The sequence below is a fragment of the Strongylocentrotus purpuratus genome, unplaced genomic scaffold (genome assembly GCF_000002235.5).
Source record: "Strongylocentrotus purpuratus isolate Spur 01 unplaced genomic scaffold, Spur_5.0 spur5_scaffold_13, whole genome shotgun sequence".
Classification (NCBI taxonomy): domain Eukaryota; kingdom Metazoa; phylum Echinodermata; class Echinoidea; order Camarodonta; family Strongylocentrotidae; genus Strongylocentrotus; species Strongylocentrotus purpuratus.
In genome coordinates this window covers 14,983,724-15,008,351 of record NW_022145598.1, presented here as the reverse complement: position 1 = coordinate 15,008,351, position 24,628 = coordinate 14,983,724, and the positions used below count along the sequence as shown (strand labels likewise).

Genomic DNA, 24,628 nt, shown 5'->3' with positions numbered 1-24,628 from the left:
TACTACATTGTGTACTTCTCAAACTAGAAAATCTCATTCCAGTAAAATAATCTGTCAATTTTGTCGGATGCATAAACAATGTATCTAATTCTCTTGTAAAATCGTATTGTATGAAATGTAAATATCTATTGGAGAGAAACTAGTAGTAAAACCAAAAGTAGTCTTATACATGCACAGTACTCACAGCTCAAGTGTCTTCAATTTATCAAAATAAAGAGTTCTACTTTTATTTAGCACAAAGTACTTAGAAGTATATGAAAGAAACATTTCTATGTATGCATTGACTAAGTACAAATCTTTTTACATTTATATATTGACATGTACCATACATGAACATGTACTGTAAAAGCAGTAATTTCTGTGTGAGCTCTTGAAGAAACAAGTCGGTGTCACATTTTTTGCCCATTTCCCACAAATTAATATTTAGAATTACATCATTTACATGTATATTGGAAGATTACCATATTAAAGGTACTATGTCCCTTTTGCAGCCAACCTCAAATGCTGTAGAATTTTGCAGGAATTATGAATATGTCATGTATGTCCTATCTGTGAAACTTAAACGTTAGCAGTGTCCTCATATTCAAATTATGCAAGGAAACCCGTTTACTTGCTAGACTTCACTGTCAGACACTATTGAGTGACTGACTGGCTTTTTTCTTCTTTGGTAATAACATACATGAAAAGAGTTGTAAAGGGTACATGAGCATTTGCCTACATCAATAACCCACTTCTTGTGATGGCCAAGATTAAACTGATTGAATCTTTGCGCAGCATAAAACGTATGACCATTCGGTACAGTTGTCTGAAAATCAAGACTATTACTTTTGGGCTCTATAGCCCTAAAGTCGATTTGACAACTAATAGTCATTATTTTCCCACACAAGACATTTTCAAGCCCCACCTTTTTTAGGGAAGTTCTAAATTAGTATTATCTTTCAAATGCAGTTGGAATTTAACTTTTTCATTTTTTGGGCCTGCAAATGGGACATACATGTAGTACCTTTAATACATGTACATTATAAAAGTAAGAGCTGCAAAAACATTTTATTTTATCACACTTGCTTTACACTGCTTTGCAATGTACACACACTATTGCTTACAATAAACTCGGTTCATTTGCTGGACTAGAACAAAAGTAAACATCTTTGCTCAAATTAGTGCAACTTTGAAACAGTTGATGTAGGTTTCAAATGAAACCCGTGCTTTTTATCATAGCAACTCGGAGATAAAAGAGGGTGATATGATCTCATACTTCAGTACTAGATTGCAGATTTTCAAACTAAATTAGATTGGTGTAAATGGCTTTTCAAGAGCTAGCTGAAGAAACATACATTGTATGTGACTGTACTTTATTCGAACATACACGTAGACTCAAAGAGGGTCAAAACCGGACATAATAATCAAAGAAATACCACTTTGAAGACAGTTTGTAAATGTTTGCAATTGGCTACAGTCAAAACCAAATAGTATATACTTTTCTGTACTAAATGAACTTTAAACCAACTATAGCAATGTTTTTGTATGTACAGTGCTGTATTTATATTTTCTACGAAATACAATGTGTGTTGGGATGTTATTTTTTTTTTTTTATAGTAAATAGGATATATTGTATTGCATTTGTGTACATATTGGAAGATAAAATAGGAGTTATGCATAAAAAATAGAATATGTTTGCCTGGTTATGTTGTAATAATCTTGATTTTCATATCAAATATAAGCTATCGCTGCAAGCATTCAGTTGTATAGAAGGGAATACTTTTTCTTGAGGTAGGATCATACATGTATCACAACTAAAAAGAATCTGTAAATATAACATAAGAACAATTATTTTATATTCTTCATATTTTAGGGTACGAATGGCTGAACAATGCTTGCGATGTTGTGTTTTCCTATTAATAAAGTAAATAACGAATATTCATTATTTTGTTAATTTATTTATGATTTCCATTAGAATTTGAATGATGTACAGTGTGTAGGTATCTGTAACTCCTGTAAACATGTATTTGACTTTAGTTTAAAAGCTTTGGTTCAATTATACCTTTCTGTATATTTTTGACAAAATTAAATGCATTCGTCAGAGGAAATTTAATTTAATATTTCAAAATTCCTATGGAAATAGATCAATATTGTTTCATTCATTTTTTTCTTGGTAGCACCAGGAGTGTCAAGTCTGACAAATATGAGCACTAAATGCAAGAACCCAATATCATTCTTATTAATTATTATAATTGTTAAATGTCAGGATTCTATGATAAGACTGAATGTGATGCTGTCAAACTCATTCTAATCCCTTTTTCATATCATGTGACTAATGAACGATATATTTCCTGAACTTCTTTGGGTTCTTTCCAAATTATTCCATCATGCATGGGATATCAGTCAAGCCAAGTGCTACATGTACATTGCCAAAAAACCTAGTTCCCTGATAAATGCACAATGACAAGACAAATTTTTCCTATCCTGCAAAAAGATGGAATATTTACTCAGGGCCCTCGCCAATTTTAAATTTGGCCGTTTGGTACAATTTTATAGAATCTTATAAATTTTATAAAATCACTCCACTGGAATGAATGTGTTGAAAAGACTCTTTTTCACTCCTTATCACTATGAATATGATGGACAAAGAAAGCGGACAAAATATACAGTTCCTCATTCTACCCCATTAATATGGTAAACAAAGGAACATCCCTTCACTGCTAAGATGTAAAAATCTGTAGAACAGGTGTCACATGCATATTCACCTGTTCTACACATTTTTACATATAGCAGTGAAGGGATGTTCCTTTGTCTACCATAGCAATTGTTGAGGGTAGAATGAGGAACTGTATGTTTTGTCCACTTTCTTTGTCCGTTATGTTCATAGTGTATGCTAGTCAGACAACCCTCAAGATTTACCTATGTTAACTCAGGGACTTATGGCTGTTAACTCTCTGTACAGTGGAACCTCGGTATGAAGAGCTCAGATGTAATGAGGTATCTGTTCAGGGAAAAAAATACTTTAAAAATTTTGGGGGCTACTTTTCAAGCTTGCTTGCATGACAAGAACACTCTTTAATTTGTTTTGCATTGAACTCTATGCAAATTTGGGGGGGCTACTCCGCCCGAGCCCCCGTGTATTTTTTCCACTGTATCTGTAATAACGGTGATTTTGCTGGTCCCAGCTCTTTATATTCTTGTTTTATTAACCCTGATATAACAAGGTACTTTCCTATGTTCCCAAGGACCTTGTTATAAAGAGTTTCCACTGTATTTCATTGTACATCCTTCTATTAACACCAAAAGCAAAACTGCAGCTCATCGTGGACTGATTTAGATTTGTCATTGTGTGAAACTTACAGCTGGGAAATCTAGGGATACTGCTGATGGTTTGGTTGTGTATATGCATTTCACTTTTGAATATTAATGCTAAGTTTCTCAATTGATTAAAAACCGTAGTCATTATCATGAACCAACGAATCCGTACATTGGTGTGCATGTATATGACAACTAACAACATTTGTCAATCTGTTTCTTAAAGGATTATGTACAGGTTGTGACAGGTTCCGTAGACGCACAGAATTATTCTGCATGTACACGTAAAGTTCATTAATGAAATTAGAATTTGTTGTTGGCAGCTACATTTTCCCGTTCATTTACAGTAAAGCAATCTTACAAGGCCTCCTTACACATGGTGTGGTACACTGACTGAGAAATTCAGTCGCAGCAAAATAAAAACGTGTGAATAAATGGGTGGCGGGATGAAAAATGTATGAGGCCCAATAGCCCCAAGCATATTTCCTTGTGTTGTAAGATATAGAAATGCTTACCATGTAATCATAGTCTGCCAGAGTTTTTTAGAAGTGGTTTTGAAAGGTAAACAAGGTCCGAGTCTCTGCTTAAAGGGATTGGGTAACTTTGTCTCAGATTCTGAAACAAAATCCTGGATTTAGCTCATGCTGCAATCAATTTAGATACCTTTAGGTCAGTCAGGAACCCCATGACTTTTACAAGCCGATCGCCTGTCTGATTATCAAGATATTTATGATTGGAAATAGAAATCAAATTTTGCGTTTTTCTAACGGCTTTGATAACACTACAGTCTATTGGGGGAAATGACTATGGTAAAACCGGTCACTCAAAGATTTTTACTTTTTTGAGGCATTTCTTGATCATTTTGAAGCGCAATTTTTTTAGGGCTTCAATATTACACCATATCACAGACACTGATAATAAGTAGGGCTGTGCATCTCAGATTGAACATTGTTAAACGATGCCTTTAAATAGTGGTACTACATATGCCTTGATTAATTGGTAGCAGGAAGACTTGATGAAACACTTCATATGAAAGTGACTCAAAGAGTGATTGAAGAGAGAGAGAATAGGAAAGATTTCTTTACAATCCAAACCAAACCCACATACCAGTAACTGCAATTGGAACTACTCCTATTGATCAGAACAACTTCCACAAAGAAAATCGCTCTTTAGTTTTGAGTCTCAAGGCTCTTTTCATACTTCACCAGTTCTGGTCATGCGATTGCATTGTGAAAGAAACGTTGTGGAATAGATCAGAAAAGGTTGATTATCTAGCATATAAGTATTGTTGTGTACTGCAAGGTTCTGGAATCATCAAAATGATAAGAAATTTGGCCCAGTCTTGGTAAAGTTATGTATATGGGACTACACAACATCTATCCGGTCCAGATAGACAATTTACCAAATATATCAATTAGTGGGCGGCTTCTCGGCACCATTTGTATCATCACGTATTAGTCAAAACATATTCTTTCACATGATTGGTAATAAGAGCTTCCATTTCATTTTTTGAGAGGGGTGCGTTTCCAAAACTGGTCTTTACCTTAAAAGACTTTTTCAGATATGATGAGGTATAAATTTAAACCACTTCACGTTTCTGTATCGTACAGCAGAGAGCTTAGTGAATACATGTGGATGTAGGACCTTTGTTGTCCGCAGTAGCCATTTCTTTTTAAGTTTACACGTTTAAAAGACTCTCCCGCGGTTTTCCTGCTTTATATCTAAACGGGCCTTATGTAAGTACATACATGCATTGATGTTGGGCAGATCCCCCTCTCCACTTTACAATTACTTCTTACAAAGTCTGTACACTTTAAAGGCCAGTTGTAATCGATACATAACACAATTTAATATTCCTGATCATGTTTTGATATGATATTTTATCAAAATAATATACTTGTACCAGGTTCCATCGTTAGAAAAATCTCTAGCACTTTCTTCCTCCGTGTATGTTTTCCAACACCCACGCCAACAATTGTCAGCGCTGAATGTATATATATGGAAGTAGAGATGTAGAATTTGTATTCTTTAGTAAAAGAATATTTATGCAAACTTTGTACATCTCTGCAGCCAGATTCCATTGTTGTTTAGTGTCTTTTTAGCAGCAGAGACCTAGCATTATTTTGATACTTGAATAAACCCAGACTCAAGCTGAATTACTGAGTAATTATTGTCGTTATTTCAGTGTGTAATGACTAAGATGAACATGAGGTATTATATGTATGGTTGTGTATTTGAGAGTGTTGAGGTGTTAGTGGGATTTTATAATTTTGTTTTGTTTGTTTTGTTGGTGGGGGGACCATAATAACACATTTCATTGGTAATGTAAACAAAACCTTGTATTTGAGAACAATGTTGTTAAATATTCTGGAGCATTAAATTGAATGTACATCTGTACACTGGTACATGTATATGTGCCTATATAATGTATGTTTTGATAGAAACACATGCATTGTAGCCTTGACATACATGTAACCTTGGGGTTTTCCCATAAATGGGACATTTGTTATGTATTTCCTTCCGAACAATTTATTTTGTCATTTTGACATTTTCACTCATTATACAAGCATTCCCAGTTTCAGTCAGAAAGACAAAAAATCCATATTCACACAATATTCTTGATATCAAACTTAATTGTACATAACATTTCTAAAAAAAAAATACAACCTATAGTGAATTACTTCAATCTAGAAAAAAATGTAGTATCATCAGTCATCAGGTATACAGAAAGTGGAATGATGTTAGAACAAACTCCTTGAGAACAATCAAATTACCCTTTTACATCAAAACCTTGTAGAGGTGTCGTGGACGAGTGGATATGTCACCGGACTGTGGATCACAAGGTCCGCGGTTCAAGCCCCACCGCGACACTAATGTCCTTTGGCAAGACATTGATCTACATTTGCCACTCTCTACCCAGGTGTTAAATGGGTACCCGGTAGGATGCAAAAGATAATGTGCTTAGATTAGCAAGTGTGCGCTTGTAAAAATGACGCCTGGCTGAAATGCTCCCCAGGGAGCATGTGTGGAGAATGTGCATACATTGTGTGCAGGTAAGCCAGAATCCGATGACCGGAGTAATAATATATATATATATATCTGTAAAGCGCTTTGAGAGGGCCCGTCGGTCCTGAAAAGCGCTATATAAGAACATAGACGTAATAGAAATGGACTTTCGACGGCAAGAGTAGTAAAAGTAATGATAGCTACCACCTGTTCTTATGTCTTACTTTCTTCTATGTTTTAAGTCTGACCGCAACGCTGCGGGCATGTTTTGATAAGCTCCGATAAGGGTCCTTTGGTCCTATGAGATCCACCGGGATTTTGCCGACCTCTATCGGCCAAGTCGCTTCGCACTGACCAATGCTTCCCACGATTTGCGCTTCTCATTTCATGAATGAATCGTGACAGGAGAGCCTTCTGCCCATGCGGAGCTAACGTCAATAGTGCCCCGGATGTAAACATGAGGTTTACGTCCTGTTCATGCTCGCCAATCTGTAAAAAAAGCCGTTGAAATCGGTGATTTCTTCGATTTTTTACGAATTTGTGTTGGTGTGTAGCAAACTCATCATATAAGCAAGGAAAGTCACCACAAGAGCTTACAAAATACAGTTTAAAAAGTGTTTTTTTCTCCTGTTTCCGTTATTTTCTCTGTGAAACCAACGACGTTGTGGTGATAACAAATCCTTCATTTGTCGAATACAATCATTCGTTATTTGTTGCGTTTGCGTGCGTTTTTTTTATAGGTATTGGAAGAATGGGGTTGTTTTCGTGAGTGCTCAGAAAATCTGTGGTAATGCGTGACTTCTTCGCATCATGACCACTAAATTGCCGTGCCTTTGTCTAATCAAAATTGCACACGTAGTCCCATTGATAGAGATCGGCGGGTGCATGTTTTTTTCAAGTTATATTTTTGGACTTGTTAATCCGAGAGTGACTGCTTTTTTTTTTCTTCCCTCAGATTTTATCTTATTTTATCTTGATGTAGGCCTACTATATGTGTACGTTTTTTTTGAGAATCTAGGAATTAGGATAAATATCTGTGTCCGTAAATTTGGGAATTGACCATTGCAAAATATTCAACATTTCCGTCGTCTGCTATGTCGATATATGGACTGCCCATCATAATCATAAAGTTCTTCCTTATTTATGTCATCTAATGATAATCCTGCCCTTCTAATTACTTTATAAACAACACATGCCTCATGAGTACGAGAAAAATATGTATTATGGAACAATACACACATCGAAATAAATAATAATTGTTAGTATAAATACAACGCTGAAAACAATAACAATAATATCGTCAGGCACAAAGACGAAAACATGTTCGCTACGACCGCATGGCGGAGAGCGCTCATACTATTTAACACTAGGTTCTCAACGATTTGAAGGAGCAGCGAACAACCCCAAATCGCGAGCTTGCTGTTGCGATTATGAAAGATTGCGCAAGTGATTGCATCCAGCTGTCGGGTTGCGGTGGGACCACCGCTGGGTTTTTGCATCGGCGCGAAATTTAAACCTTGCCGGTGGAACTCATAGGATCAAAGAAACTGCTTCGTCGATAGTCCATTGTATTACGTCTATGATAAGAACTAGCTATTATTATTATTATTATAACATCGGGGCTCACAAATACTAGAATACGGTACCCAGCAAAACTAACAAGACCTGCCACTATGGAGATTACTATCTGTGATGAGCAGCTAAAGGACATTTAAATATGAAATTGATTTTTGGTCATGCGATTGCATTGTAAAAGAAAACAGTGTGGAATCTATCACAAAAAGTTGATCATGTATCATATACGTGTACTGCAAGGTTCTGGAATCATGAAAAAGAAATTTGGCACAGGCTTAGTAAAAGTAACTAGCACTGTACATAGAAAGATATATGGGACTATACAGACAAACATGTTGCATAAAAATGTGGTCCTCATTAAGCTGTAACAGTCAAATTTAGAATATGAAGGCATTTGAAGAGCCATGAAGAGAAGGTTCTGGGAAGACGTGAAAAATAATTTGTGAGCGTTATCATTGTTATTATGCAAATGTGAAAGAACATGAGATAAAAAATGTTCCCTGAAAAGCATGGCTCTTCAAATGCCTCAATATAATACATACCTGCCAACATTTAAGAATAAGAATAAGGAATTTTTAGCACGGTATGCCTTCGAAAATTAGATATCTGTACCATTAACAGGTGTTCGCACATGCAGCGGCAGTGTTACTGGCAATACTCTGTAAATCTGTACAAAAAAACGAATACAAATTCCCTGCTCAATCATGCATGCAGCCAATCTAAGCACACAGTATGTGAACTCTCAAATCGCGGCACGTGATAAAACAAGCTTAGTTTGGCTTCAACCATCAAAAAAAAAAAAACAAGAAATAGAGAGGGCTAGACAGAACTTACAGGATGACAGACAGGGAGTGGATAACTCTCTTCCATCACTGAACTTAGCGGTGCTGGAATGAATCCTGAGATCTTATGAATCTAGAGAGAGAGAGACAGGAACTTACAGGATGACAGACAAGGAGTGGATAACTCTCTTCCATTACTGAACTTAGCAGTGTGGGAATGCATCCTATGATCTTATGAACCTAGAGAGAAGAGAGACGGAAACTTACAGGATGACAGACAGGGAGCGAAAGTCTCTCTTCCATCACTGAACTTAGCAGTGTGGGAATGAATCCTATGATCTTATGAACCTAGAGAGAAGAGAGACGGAAACTTACAGGATGACAGACAGGGAGCGAAAGTCTCTCTTCCATCACTGAACTTAGCAGTGTGGGAATGAATCCTATGATCTTTATGAACCTAGAGAGAAGAGACAGAAACTTACAGCTGACAGACAGGGAACGGATGACTCTCTTCGATCACTGAACTTAGCAGTGTGGGAATGAATCCTATGAACTAATGTATCTAGAAAGAGAGAGAAACTTAAAGGATGCCAGGCAGGAGCGGATGACTCTCTTCCATCACTGAACTTAGCAGTGTGGGAATGAATCCTATGAACTAATGAATCTAGAAAGAGAAACTTAAAGGATGCCAGGCAGGAGTGGATGACTCTCTTCAATCACTGAACTTAGCAGTGTGGGAATGAATCCTATGAACTAATGAATCTAGAAAGAGAGAGAAACTTAAAGGATGCCAGGCAGGAGCGGATGACTCTCTTCCATCACTGAACTTAGCAGTGTGGGAATGAATCCTATGAACTAATGAATCTAGAAAGAGAAACTTAAAGGATGCCAGGCAGGAGTGGATGACTCTCTTCAATCACTGAACTTAGCAGTGTGGGAATGAATCCTATGAACTAATGAATCTAGAAAGAGAGAGAAACTTAAAGGATGCCAGGCAGGAGTGGATGACTCTCTTCAATCACTGAACTTAGCAGTGTGGGAATGAATCCTATGAACTAATGAATCTAGAAAGAGAGAGAAACTTAAAGGATGCCAGGCAGGAGTGGATGACTCTCTTCAATCACTGAACTTAGCAGTGTGGGAATGAATCCTATGAACTAATGAATCTAGAAAGAGAGAGAAACTTAAAGGATGCCAGGCAGGAGTGGATGACTCTCTTCAATCACTGAACTTAGCAGTGTGGGAATGAATCCTATGAACTAATGAATCTAGAAAGAGAGAGAAACTTAAAGGATGCCAGGCAGGAGTGGATGACTCTCTTCAATCACTGAACTTAGCAGTGTGGGAATGAATCCTATGAACTAATGAATCTAGAAAAAGAGAGAAACTTAAAGGATGCCAGACAGGGAGTGGATGACTCTCTTCCATCACTGAACTTAGCAGTGTGGGAATGAATCCTATGATCTTATGAACCTAGAAAAAGAGAGAAACTTAAAGGATGCCAGGCAGGAATGGATGACTCTCTTCCATCACTGAACTTAGCAGTGTGGGAATGAATCCTATGAACTAATGAATCTAGAAAGAGAGAGAAACTTAAAGGATGCCAGGCAGGAGTGGATGACTCTCTTCAATCACTGAACTTAGCAGTGTGGGAATGAATCCTATGAACTAATGAATCTAGAAAGAGAGAGAAACTTAAAGGATGCCAGGCAGGAGTGGATGACTCTCTTCAATCACTGAACTTAGCAGTGTGGGAATGAATCCTATGAACTAATGAATCTAGAAAAAGAGAGAAACTTAAAGGATGCCAGGCAGGAGTGGATGACTCTCTTCCATCACTGAATTATAGCAGTGTGGGAATGAATCCTGAGATCTTATGAATCTAGAGAGAGAGAAAGAAACAGAAACTAACAGGATGACAGACAGGAGTGGATAAATCTCTTCCATCACTGAACTTAGCAGTGTGGGTATGAATCCTATGAACTAATGAATCTAGAAAAAGAGAGAAACTTAAAGGATGCCAGGCAGGAGTGGATGACTCTCTTTCATCACTGAACTTAGCAGTGTGGGAATGAATCCTATGAACTAATGAATTTAGAAAGAGAGAGAAACTTAAAGGATGCCAGACAGGGAGTGGATGACTCTCTTCAATCACTGAACTTAGCAGTGTGGGAATGAATCCTATGAACTAATGAATTTAGAAAGAGAGAGAAACTTAAAGGATGCCAGGCAGGAGTGGATGACTCTCTTCAATCACTGAACTTAGCAGTGTGGGAATGAATCCTGAGATCTTATGAATCTAGAGAGAGAGAGAGAAACAGAAACTAACAGGATGACAGACAGGAGTGGATAAATCTCTTCCATCACTGAACTTAGCAGTGTGGGTATGAATCCTATGATCTTATGAATCTAGAGCGAGAGAGAGAGAAACAGAAACTAACAGAATGACAGACAGGAGTGGATAAATCTCTTCCATCACTGTACATAGCAGTGTGCGTATAAATCCATACCTGCCAACATTTGAAAATAAGAATTAGGAATTTTTAGCACGGCATGCCTTTGAAAATAAGAAATCGCACTTGCAGCGGCAGTGTAACTGGCAATACGCGGTAAATCTGTACCAAAAAGCAAATACAAATTTGCTGCTCAGTCATGCAGCCATTCAACGCACACAATATGTGAACTCTCAAATCACTGCACATGATAAAACAAGCCTAATTTGGCTTAAGCACACACCAACAAAAACAGACAAACAAAAAAAATGAAATTTTGAAAAATCAGAATATTCCAGATTTTCAGTTCCTAGAAATCTAGAAATCCAGAATATTCTGGATTATTCGTAAGGGTTGGCAGGTATGTAAATATGGCATGAAACATCATAAAAATTGGGACAGATTTTTACGCCACATGTTCGTGTAGTTCCATATACATCTTTCTGTGTACATGCAGTGCTTGTAACTTTACCAATTAAGACTTGGCAAATTTCTTATCATTTTATCAATTGGCAAATTTCTTTCACAATGCATTCGCATGACCAGAACTTAACTTTATCTTTATGTACAAAACTGTAAAACTTCAGAATTCCTCTTGAGTGGAGTAATATGATAGTTATTGTGAAGATTTTCTGAGAACGAATACTGCCTTTTTGGAGCCAAAAGGGCACTACCTCATACATTGAATGCAGAATTAATGCCTTTCTGGCTAAAAAAAGATGACATTCTTTTCACTGCATTTTCCTATGGTCAGATTTGTACAAGGGCCTCTCAGGAAGACAGTTTTACTCTGTTTACATGAAATGAATGAATAAATGACGGAAGGAAATAACCTTTTAGAAGTGTATTTGAACATTAGTTTCAAATGTCTGTTGCTCAGAGTGACCTTTTAATAAGCCCTTCATTTCCTTCTTTCAAGTTTTAATATCATGTTTCAAATCGTAAAGCTGTTAAGTGGTGTTGGAGATAAGGTAGAAACTAAACAGAAAGTGTTTATTGCATGCACAATTTTCAGTTTGTTATGACAGCATCATTTTTCCTTTGCAAAATAAGAAAAAAGACAATAGCCTCCCTGTTTTTTGTAACATCTGCGCAAGCACCTATTACAAAGTGTAGACAAATATCTCATGCAAATACTGATTATCATGACAATCAACATAATTTTCATTTGTAGAAAAGACCTATTACAAAGTGTAGACAAATATCTCATGCAAATACTGATTATCATGACAATCAACATAATTTTCATTTGTATAAAAGATATTATAGTTTTCAGAATATGTCCACTATATCATGGCACCGTGGAGGTGTCATGGTAAAGTGGTGCAATCACTTGACTCTCTATCCAAGGGTTGAGGGTTCAAATCCCAGCCTGTGGCAGTAACACCTAGCTTTGGCAAGATATTAATCCACATTTGCCACTCTCCACCCAGGTGTTAAATGGCTACCTGGAAGGATGTGAAAGGGAAGAATGCTCCCCAAGGAGTGAAGAATGTGCATACATTGTGTGCGCAGGCAAGTCTGAGTCTGATGATCTGAGGAACATATTTGTAAACAGCTTAGACACATTGTCAATGCATTAAAGCCCCGCTGCACTACTTGTAGCTACTTGCTCCCTCTATATAGCAAACAATGCCTAATCGGTGCCTGTTGGTCCCCCATGATCCCCTCTCTTATGTTAATTGAGAGCAGATTTGATGAGATAACCACCTGTCAGTGACCCTGCAGGGAGGTCTAACCCCCCTGGCCAAACCAGTGCACACTATATAAACCCAGAAAATCATTTTAAAACAAATTTATGATAATCATGAAATGAAACCGACCTTCTTTCCTGCCAGTGCCCCCTCCTCTCACCCTCAAGCTCTCCTCAAAGTATTGGTTAGGATGGTTGAGAAGAAACTCAGTTTCAGGGACGTTATGCGAGAGCTCAAAGTATCGGGTGCAAGCCAGTTGATAGTGATGACCCTTGACCAGCTCCATCACCTGTAACAAGAGAGAATGAAACAAAATCTTGAATAGTTACAATCAATTCAATTCATTTATTTTCCATTAAAATTCAAAGTAAACAATACATAACAAATGAACAACAACACCGGAAGGACCCCAAGATAAGCAAAGCTTGTGAGAATGGGGCCCTGTACAAAAATAAACGGACAAGCAAATTATAATAACAAATATTGTAAAACTTATCAAAACAAACATACACCCACTCTCATTCGTTCACATGCACACGGACACATCAACACACACTGCAGGCAGAACATTGTACAGAAAAATCTACTCAGTGTACATCATGCGAATGTCATTTAGTTTATGCTTTAAAAAATTACATTAAAGGGGGAAAATGGTTCTTGGTTGTGACTACTAGCATCACAACTTTCATAAATAAATTTATTTATACTAAAATTTTTAATCCAATACAAACATGTGAACAAAAAAAGAACACAAAAAAAAATAAAAAATAATTAAATATCCTCCTTCGATCATGAAATATACCCTATATGAGACCTAAACACTCTCATTTCCATCATCTACATATAGTTGGAGATTATAGTTGACGAAAGTAACCTCCTGAAATATTTATAAAATTTAAAACTACCTTCAATGTTTATATGACATTTCACCAACAAAAAGTTCACAAAAGACAGGAGATGATTATAATTGATGTATCCTTTCTGTTTATCATAATTGATATAATTTCTGTTCCTCTTTTCAATCAATGTATAAATAAAACACTATGTTCATGGACAGATATTTTTGTGGATGATAGGGACACAAATACAATTTCCAAGAGTTATTGTTTTTAATGAGAACAGACGTTACTTACAAAACATGTTCCTAGGTCTCTCTCTCTAAGTGCCATACCGATTGAATTTGGCGATCATGCTGTTCCACAACCCTCGGTTCCTAGCCTTCTCTATTTTAGCACCACTCCCAGTTCTTTCACTCCTCTCTCTTCCATCAATTTCTGCAGACTGTCCATCCAAAGTATCCTCCTTTTTCCCCTACTCCTTCTTCCCACAATTTTCGGTCATAGTAAGACTCTCTAAACCTTCTTTACATGTAAGGTGACCCATGAACTTCAAGCTGCATACACTTTTTGTTCGCATTTTTATTACATTTAAGACCCTCCAACCATGCATGCAGCTCAGGTGATCTCATATTGACCACTCAAAGGTAATTTAAATTTGGAGGTGAAGATGTCTGACTAACCTGGTCAACCCCCTGCTGTGTCAGCCCAAAGGTGGAGAGTCGCTGCTTCAACAAGGCACCATCAGTATGACGGAACGGACAACCTGGACAGAGCATATGAAAATGAGTTTATGGACAAGTACAGGTTTTGGGGTCATTTTCTGTCCAATATTCAAGAATAACAAAAAATAAATAACAATTATGTACATGTGTCATGGTCAAGTAGATACGTCACTGGACTGTGGATCACATGGTATATTTTTATTTTCATTTTGTTTTTAGTAATTTATGCACATTCCACATATTGTTCAAGTTTATGTCACATATTTACATTAATTTGAGGATAATAAATACAGAAATTAAAATAAAGAACAGATTGAGAACTATAACAACAAAGTAATAGGAAAATGTGGAGGGGTCTAATGAGAAGCACATAGCTTGTAAAATGATGTAGACACCTTGACTATAAACATTAAAAAAATTCTAGAAAAGTATTGAGTCAAGTAAATGAGTAAGGATTCAGTATGGAGTTTTAAACAGTGATTTAAATCTAATTAAGATTAAATGTGTCATTTTCCTTGTTATATAGTCTGATCGAAGGGCATTCGTGCATCTGACTATTACACAACTATTTCCATATATCATATTCCCTACGATAATGCTAAATCGGTTACCATGGTAATCTCCCTGTCCTGGTGCATTGCTCATAATGACCTTCATACAGCTGTATGGTGTGTAGTTTGCCCGCTTGCCTTCCTTGCCGTAGTTATGACGGATGTTGTAGGAATACTGCTTATCAAACTGTGTAAGGAAAGACAAAATATGAAATGATTTATCATGATGTAAACGAGTACCTGGCAGGAATTAATTCCTTGAAACGCTAGAGCGCCGTAATGGCAGCCGTGCTAAAGCCAGGGTAATATTCGGGAGTGCCAGGAGTGTCAAGTCTGACAGACATGAGCCCTATGCAAGAACCCACTATTATTATTATTATTATTATTATCAAAAATACTTCAAGGAGCATCAATAGAATTGAGAGAATTAGAAAGAAGATAATAATCTCTTTTTACAAGTTCTTCCTTTTGTGTTTCATTAGATCAAGATTAATCTAAAGTTCCTAAATTAAGCTCTTCCATCACTCGATGGCTGCGATGGCCGTCTCATTTACAAGGGCCAGGTCTTCATCTGTGCAACCCGTTCCGCCGCACTGCAAGATGTGGTCCATCGTCCTAGTCTCTCCGCAGTCGCAGAGAGTATCTTCTTCATGGGCATAGCTCCATATTGCCAAGAACAAGTACAATTGTACATACTAAATAACTTCAAGTATGACTCGTCTCACTTTTCCACTGAATGTTGGGAAACATTTTATCCTTAAATTGAAACCATAATCATAAGCATACCGGTAACTACAGTGGAGGTACAGTAGTAGAATCAATGGTTTGATGACACACGTTCAAATGAAAATGGTTCCGCTGATAACTTGCATCTGCATCCCTTACCTCAACACTGCCAATACACCCCTAAACCTATCCTGAACCATAACCATGTAAATTTGGTTTTTGCAGACATGTATCAATCAGATATGATTATTGACGTCTGTGGACCGACATTTAACGTCACCATCCGAAAGAAGTGACTTGAACCTGCGTCCTCGGCTGAATCAGTTTGTAACTTCCATTGTTAGCTGGATTATAAGTGCACGCCACAATGCCCCTATAAACTCAACTGTATTTGTAAGGTTCCAATAAAAGAAGTGTGTTCTCTAATCCCATTGTTAACAACTTAAAGCCCAAAGCAAATGTTGGATAAACGAGTCACAATGTCTCAAGTTCATTTGCGTTTAGTTTCAAAGAAAATGCTTCTTTTGCAACATTACAATCATTTTCTTTAAATCTAAAATCTTCAACCAGATTAACAAGATTCAAACTTGCCTTGTCCATGTCCATGATACGTGTGAACTCTGACCTCCAGAAGGTCATGGCCTGCTCCAAGGTCATCCCGATACCCTTGAGGAACAACCCGTACTGCATCCTGCCGCCGTGGCGTAGATGATGATGCTCCTTGAGTGACATGTGAAGCTGACGCATGCACAGCGGGAACGACTGCTTGGAATACTGGGTAACAAAGAAAAAAAAAGCACTGCAGATTCATACCTGCTAACTTTTCACAACAAAATGGGAAATGTCTCAAGGGGGGAATCATGATAATAGTGTACATGTATTTTGAACGCTTATATGCAGAATTTTGAAGAGTAAAAACGGAGTAGAGGATATATAGCTTGGACAAGACTTTTAAGAAGAAAAAGATTGAAACATTCCTCAAAAATATGAATAATTGTCTGCTATGGATTATGATGAATCCTATATGTATACGGGTAGTTAGCTCTCCACAACAGAGGTGAACATAGAATAGTTTAAATTCGACCTCATCTAAATCTTCAAGGTTGATGGTCGAGTTCCCAGACCAATTACTGCTGCTGTAGTCCTGGCCCGGATACTGATTACTCAGATTGTTCAATACCAGGGAGGGACTCAGAATTGTTCCATATTAATATGTTTGTTCCATATGTTAGCTAATATTTTAGCTTTTTACTATAATTCTGTTGTTCCTTATCTATTCATATGACAGTTTTTGTATCATGTGTATGTTTGTAATTCCTTGTTTGTGTTTTAGCTTTCTCTCTTCACTTTGTTTTATATATGTCATCTTTATTGTTTTTCCTATGTATTTATATTCAGTTTGGTGTCTATGTGATCAGTTTGTAAACACGTACTTGCTGAAAAGCTATCTTTTAGGCCGATGCGGGTTTTACTGTGATTAAATGAATTCAATTCAATTCAATACTAATCATAATTAACATTGCTAAACCATTTTCTCCTGCGGAAAAATCATGCTTGAATGCATACCTTCTCTATGTCTTCAAGGTTGATGGCGGAGTTCCCGGACCTCTTGCTGTTGCTGTAGTCCTGGCCTAGGTACTGCTTGCTCAGGTTGTTGAGCATCGGCAGCAGGCGGCCATCTTCCTCCAAGTGGGGTATTCCTCTAGCCGTGATCTGCCAAGGAGACATTTATACAGTGAGTAAGGTGGGAATGGCGAACGATGGTGCCCATCTTGTCATATACATGTATATGCAATAGAACAATCAACAAGAGTTATTTGTCTATAATCCAAATATATTTTTAAAAAGTCTTGATCCATCCAGTCCCACCACCTCCTGCTATGTCTCACTCTCACAAGTAGAGTCTATGAGATAAGTTTGTGATCATCATAAGTTTTTTCCATTATCTTGATAAAAACAGTGTTTCCATTGTACAATGTACCGCGACTTGTCTTTCATGAGTCTGTTTTGCCTTATAAATACAAAAATCTTTTCTTGGTCGTGAAGTAAATATAAGATAACCTACATGTACATGTAGTAAAACAAAAATAGCAATACTTTTCAACCCTCATATAAAGTCATTGTTTTTTAAATGTTATAAAAAGCGACTTCCCACTGCGATGTAATCTGTCTCTTGCTATCATCCACTTCTCCTTTTCTCCCTCTCTTGGTGTGCAATTTAGCATTCGTAATTTTTTTCTTGCAACAAATAATTCATACTTAACCCATTGCCTACATGAACCGAGTGGTCCCTGTATTAAAGGTAAAGACCAGTATTGGAAATGCCCCAATTTCAAAAAATGAAATGGAAGCTCTCATTACCAATCATGTGAAAGAATATGTTTTGACTAATACATGATGATAACAAATTTGCCGGGAAACCGCCTACTAATTCATATATTTGGTAAATTTGTTTCTCTCATGGTCTGTGAGAGATATAGGGTAGTCCCATATACATCTTTCTTTGTATAGTGCTTGTAACTTTACGAAGAACGGGCCAAATTTCTTATCATTTTGATGATTCCAGAACCTTGCAGATGCTAGATGCTAGATGATCAACCTTTTCTGATCGATTCCACAACGTTTCTTTCACAATGCAATCGCATGACCATAACTGGTCTTTATCTTTAAGTGTATTGGAATAAGAGAATTTACATGTAGAAGTCAGGGGGTTAACTTACAGCGAGACTCTGAGATAGATGAGACCTGAAAGCTGTTATTACAATGGATACCAACTCACTGTGTGGTACAAAGGCATATCCCTGGAAGGAGAAAGAAAAACCGAAAGAAATGTTATTGAACCTTTATGACAGACCAGAAGGCTACATCACTCTTAATAATTCGGCTCTCACTATTGCAACATTACACCTTGACAACAAGGATTCCTGCATTTCCTACTCATAATAAAATCAATGACGGTTTTCCATGACTTTGCAATGATAGACTAAATAAAATCTAGGACCTGTTTTCTTAACATCATATAAATTTAAAAAACGTATAGTACTGTCCGCCCTTTTAACTGTAAATGAACCCATCATTCATCAATTTGATAATGATTCAGAACATGTCTATGGTTGATCTTAATTTTCTACAAATTTTCCATGACTCTGGTACTTTTCTATTCTACAAATTTTTTTCTATTCAAAACTTGTTTAGGCCTGGATATTTTTCCATTTTTCCATGACTTTTCCACGAAACCCTGGATGTACATGTAATTCAAGAATGAGAGACCTACTTTTTGAATGAAGACCTTCCTCCCTCTGACCAGGTCCAATGCCTCTGTGAAAGGCACCTTGAAGAAGTCTGTATGGGCCATCATGGATGCGCTGATCCCCGACGACGATCTCACCAGCTTCTCATTCAATGCGTCCTTCTCGTTCTCAGGGATCTGCAAAAAATAAGAATCACAGGAGATATCATTGATATTGCACTTGAAAGGGTATCGGTATCATGGTATGGAGGAGGGGCGGGGAGCACCGGTCTAACAAAGTGAGTGAAATTAACAAGATCTCTTGTTACAGATGTAGCAGTGAGGGGAGTCCTTTCATTTACAGGTGTAGGCTCCTTTTTCTCTACTATCTTTTTTTTCCATATCATTTTGATGATGGAAGTGCCCCTTGAAACCACACCCTAAACACTGGCCAAATGTGTCAACACATTTCATGGTTTGGCTCAATTATTTTTTATTCACGGCCCTACAAAATATGCCATCCATCCATTTTTTGTCTCATGACTATATTGCATTTGATGCTAGGAATTTTATAAAGGGAATCAAGTTTTTAAATAGTTATAAACTCGCAAGACATTGAGAAATACAAAAATCCTTTGTTTTTAATAAAAACTAGCCATTTCAAAAGCTTTTTGACATTTTTGCCCATGTATATTTTGTTTTCAGAGACATTGAATTATATTCTATCAATAAAAGAAAATTATTGTTGTTGCCAATTTGAAGAACAATATGTGATCAAAGGTCCAAAAATAAACCCCCGTCCTAAAAGGGTTAAAGAGTGATGCAAACTCAAATAGGAAGTATCATCTACATGTAGCTTCACTCACTGGGGTATAATGAAGCTTGTTTTCAGCCAGGAATTGAGTGACAGATTCACTGTATTCCCTCAGAAATCGATATCGGAACAGATCAAGCTCTTGCTGAATGAACCATCGCCTCAGATCTTCCCTGTATAGCATCGTTTGTAGAGACAATTGAAAATAAATAAAGAGTGGTTGGGGGGAAATAACATAACTGTACATCAAAAGAATTTATGATGGTTGGCAGTTGCTAAACGATAATTATGATATACCGGTACAAAGATATTGAAAACCATTCACAGAGTAAATCGTGTTTGATATACTGTACTGCGCATCTACTATTACAACAATTCTTGAATCAAGATTTATCAAAAAATACTAATTGTTAAATGGAGGACTTTTTTCTATCATCAAAACAACCAAAGTACCAAGAAACTACCTCTGAGGATGATGTAGGAAAGAGGAATAGAAATTTAAATAGATGAGGGTTTCCTAAATTTACATGAAATGTTGTTAAAGATGATTCAGTCCTAAATCTCTCCTCATCATCGCATTTTCTTTTTCTAAACAGTGATGTAATAATTACATACAGTGTATACATCAAATCTGCTTTAGTGACCACCTGTCTACAAAGACCACATTTTGGTTTCCCTTGAAAAAGGTTTCTCATTGAAACATGTATTAAAAAAACCTGTACATAAAGACCACTTGCCTATAAAGAACACTTTTCTTGTTTCCTTGGGTGGTCTTTATAGACAGGTTTCACAATATTTTGCACTTGTCCTAGTATAGTTGTACACAACTTTCAGATGAAGGATCATTCAACTTACGATCTGCAGTACGCCAACCTCAAGATGAAATGTGAGATTCGGTCATCTCGCTTGTGAGCTGCCAAATCTTCTCCACTCATCTGTCATGGAAGAATAAAGACAATTCACATTTATGCTGGAATCAATCAAAGTCATTATTAAAGTCATTATGTTTTTCTTTTCTTTGAGGGAAATGTGATATGATCGTGCCTAGAGTTCCTATAATAATACCATAGCATTTGTAATGCGCCATCAATCTAATAAATTATTCTGAGGCGCAGAGGGAGATTATTACCATGGTTTTAGCACGACTGTCATTACGGCGCTCTAGCATTTCAAGGAATTAATTCCTGCCAGGTACCCGGCCTTATACATCACCTGGGTTGAGTGTGGCACATGTAGATCAATGTCTTGCCAATTAGGACATTAGTGCCTTGGCGGGACTTGAACCGGATCTTGTGATCGACAGTCTGTGACGTATCCACTCGACCACGACACCTCGTATTTAGACCTACCAAAGGTCAGGTACCTCATTCATCTCTGGGGGCATTTTACAAAGCCTTTTTTCAATGACAAATGACAAAAATTAGTGACAAATCGGCTGATAACCAATCAGAAGCAAGGATTTCAGTAGCTTATAACAAAAACTGTCATTTGTCACTGATAACAAGTTTTGTGAAACGGCCCCCTGGTTTCCTGGGATTGAGCCCGAGGTTGACAGGATTAAACATTCTGTATCGAAACCAAGGCTACACTCTAGGGTGTTTTTGTTTTTCAGTTAAGGGGCTCAAGGTGACATTTTGGGGCTCTCTTTGCCTCTGCCAACACTAGCAAACCTTCTAAAACCTAAATTATAATTTTTCAAAACAATATTAGGAATTCAGTATATTTGTATAAATTGTACACAGAATGGTTGATTCGTTTTAGAAAAATAGTGCAACCAAAGGTTCGGAATGTAAGTTTGAAGGCTGAAAAGTTAGAATCACTCCTTCAAAAGTTAAAAATAGTAATTGGTTAGCAGCTATTTAGGCCACCTGTAAACACTTTGAAATTTGTGGGCTAAAGTAAAATTTGTGGGAACCAAGGTAAATAGGGGCTCCTCTGTATTGGGTGCCTGTTAGTGTCCGGCCTTGTTGTAGGATTTAAAGGCATCGTTTAACAATGTTAAATCTGAGATGCATGGCCCTCCATATTATCAGTGTCTGTAATATGGTGTTATATAAAAAAAGCCCTAAAAAAAAAATTGCGCCTCAAAATGATTATGAAGTGTCTCAAAAAAGTTTTTTTTTTTTAAGTGAACGGTTTTACTATACCATACTTATTTTCCCCAATAGACTGTAGTGTTCTAAAAACCGTTAGGAAAACGCAAAATTTGATTCGATTTCCAATCACAAATATCCTGATAATAAGATCGGCGATCGGCTTGTAAGAGTCATGGGATTCCTGACTGACCTAAAGGTTTATAATTTTTATCGCAGCATGAGCTAAATCCAGGATTTTCTTTCAGAATCTGAGGCAATGTTACAGAGTCACTTTAATGATTAGCCCTGTAAGATTCTCTTGATCATCTCTGGAAATGGGACCATATCGCTTTTCTTTTTGAGGAGATAGATATAATTTGAGATACCATACCTTCCTGTGAGCAATGGGCATCAATTTCTTGAGTTCTTTATCCATCCTTTCATTGTACTCCTCGCTTCCTTTGACATGTCGGATACCAACAGATTCAACATGCTTCAAAACTGGGAGAAAAAAAAGAAAGAAAGAAAAATAAATATCATTTAATCAAGTTCAACTAGACTAGAATTCAGAAAATCAATATTACAGACAGAATTTCCTCGCATCCCTTTTTATTTGGCCCCCTAGTGACAATGATAGATTAGTAATAGTACTTTATAGGATCTCGTGACTTTTTTTGGAGTGCAAGTAGAGTCTAATCTTCATAAATCATAGCTAGGCCTAGTGAATGATCATTAGCTGCAATGAAATACATGCACCCTAATATAATAATAATGAAATGTTTGTGAATTGTAAAAAAAAAAAAAATTGATGATTGTCATAGTCTAGATCTACAACAACAATAACCATGAAAACAACATTTATAAATCAACGACAATCAAGTGCAACAGGTTGCAAATCTATGATTGAATTAACTCACCAAATGTTGTGTCCAAAAAAGTAAGAGCACATTTTTTTTTTGGTCTCGTTTTTTGATGTGCTAAGCTTACCATAATGTTTGGCGGGAGGTTTTTTCATAAACTGGGAGATTCTACATCGAAGCGAGAGAGCAGGAGGAAAGGCGTGCTGGCGGGAGTCTCCCGCTAGATCTATAACTAAGCTTGCCAGTATTGGGGTGGCGGGAGAATGAGCGTGGTGGTGTGAGACTCCCTCCAAATGTGGGAGGGTTGAAAACCCTGATTAATTTATCAAGAATCAAGTCTAGATCTAGACGTAAACTTGAAAACAAGTTCCAAAAAAATTATAGACCCCTAGATCTAGATCTAGTAGAGCCTAGAGGGTCTAAGTTTTAACTGCAGCGTTACAAATTGTGGCACACCGTCATAACTCATAATGTGGAAATTCAAATACAGATTCGTAATCAGTTTCTATTTTGCCAACATGAGCAACCAACAAAGTCTCAAAGAAAGTTACTAACTGTACAGTGTACACTTTGTCTTAGACCGAAAGCTTCAGTCTCTATAATCGTCGATTGTTCCACTGAGACTACGTCTGGCTCCACTAGACCTCCGGTTATAGAGACAGAACGATCGCCTATGCCAGCCTGTGTTGAACTTATTCCGCTAGATTTTAGCCGCTAGGCCCCTCCCACAAACTTGCCACGGCCGTATTGTTATGCCCCCAAAATCCCCCAAAATGTCATTTTACCTCGTTCATTTCTAATTTTAAATTAGGCCTAGGCTATAATACATCGGTTCCACTTACTAACTTGATTGATATAATCCGTTTAATGGTCCCTTTTAAGGAAATTATCGGTCAAAATCGACATCCATGTTGAAAATCTTGCAAGCCGTGTTAAACTCTCGCTGCCGTCGTGTGTGTGTGTGTATTGGGTTTTTACAGACGTGTATCAATCAGATATGATTATTTACGTCTGGGGCCGACCTTTAAACGTCACCATCCGAAAGACGTGACTCAGTTTCGAACCTGCGTCCTCGGCTGAATCAGTTTGTAACTTCCACTTTTTAGCTGGATTACAGGCGCACGCCACAACGCCTAGTTGTCAATCTCATCCCTTCTAGTCTACGCCGAAGGCAAAATGATTATGAAGGAAAAACTGTGATAACGCCATTACGAACGTGTAGATGGCGCACAGTTTTTCCTTCATAATCATTTTGCCTTCGGCGTAGACTAGAAGGGATGAGATTGACGGCAGCGAGAGTTTAACACGGCTTGCAAGATTTTCAACATGGATGTCGATTTTGACCGATAATTTCCTTAAAAGGGACCATTAAACGGATTATATCAATCAAGTTAGTAAGTGGAACCGATGTATTATAGCCTAGGCCTAATTTAAAATTAGAAATGAACGAGGTAAAATGACATTTTGGGGGATTTTGGGGGCATAACAATACGGCCGTGGCAAGTTTGTGGGAGGGGCCTAGCGGCTAAAATCTAGCGGAATAAGTTCAACACAGGCTGGCATAGGCGATCGTTCTGTCTCTATAACCGGAGGTCTAGTGGAGCCAGACGTAGTCTCAGTGGAACAACCGACGATTATAGAGACTGAAGCTTTCGGTCTAACTTTGTCTTTGACTCACCTGCCAATCTTCGTTTTGCCAGCTCCTCGAATTCAGAGAGGGAAATGTTCTCGATTGGTGGAATGCGATAAAACAACAAATGAGGCTCTTTCGTTTTGTCGACGAATGACTCCTTCTTGATCCTCTTTTTAGTGCTGTTCTCTGAGAATTCCATGTTTTCTTGATCCTCTCAAATATTCTTGTAAGTAAAAACTAAGATGACACTGCAGACTGGCAGTTAGACAATGACTGTGTTTGACGTGAATGGATGCCAATTTTGCCGGGTCAGTTTCCCGTACAAAATTTCCCGCG

At 37.3% G+C, this 24,628-nt stretch overlaps 1 protein-coding gene across 1 annotated transcript in view; it reads right to left on the bottom strand.

The window, feature by feature from the left end:
• Positions 1 to 24,581, bottom strand: part of LOC590516 (DNA primase large subunit) — a 38,824-nt gene extending 14,243 nt beyond the window's left edge. Inside the window, exons 1-11 of the mRNA XM_030982981.1 lie at positions 24,338 to 24,581; positions 22,191 to 22,300; positions 20,580 to 20,659; positions 19,777 to 19,897; positions 18,956 to 19,108; positions 18,402 to 18,482; positions 17,248 to 17,394; positions 16,273 to 16,455; positions 15,016 to 15,142; positions 14,363 to 14,445; positions 12,973 to 13,132 (exon numbers count right to left, since the gene is read on the bottom strand). Coding sequence (XP_030838841.1) covers positions 12,973 to 13,132; positions 14,363 to 14,445; positions 15,016 to 15,142; positions 16,273 to 16,455; positions 17,248 to 17,394; positions 18,402 to 18,482; positions 18,956 to 19,108; positions 19,777 to 19,897; positions 20,580 to 20,659; positions 22,191 to 22,300; positions 24,338 to 24,491 — 1,399 coding nt within the window. The 5' untranslated portion in view covers positions 24,492 to 24,581. The remainder of the gene's footprint in view (positions 1 to 12,972; positions 13,133 to 14,362; positions 14,446 to 15,015; positions 15,143 to 16,272; positions 16,456 to 17,247; positions 17,395 to 18,401; positions 18,483 to 18,955; positions 19,109 to 19,776; positions 19,898 to 20,579; positions 20,660 to 22,190; positions 22,301 to 24,337) is intronic.
• Positions 24,582 to 24,628: the final 47 nt, after the last annotated feature.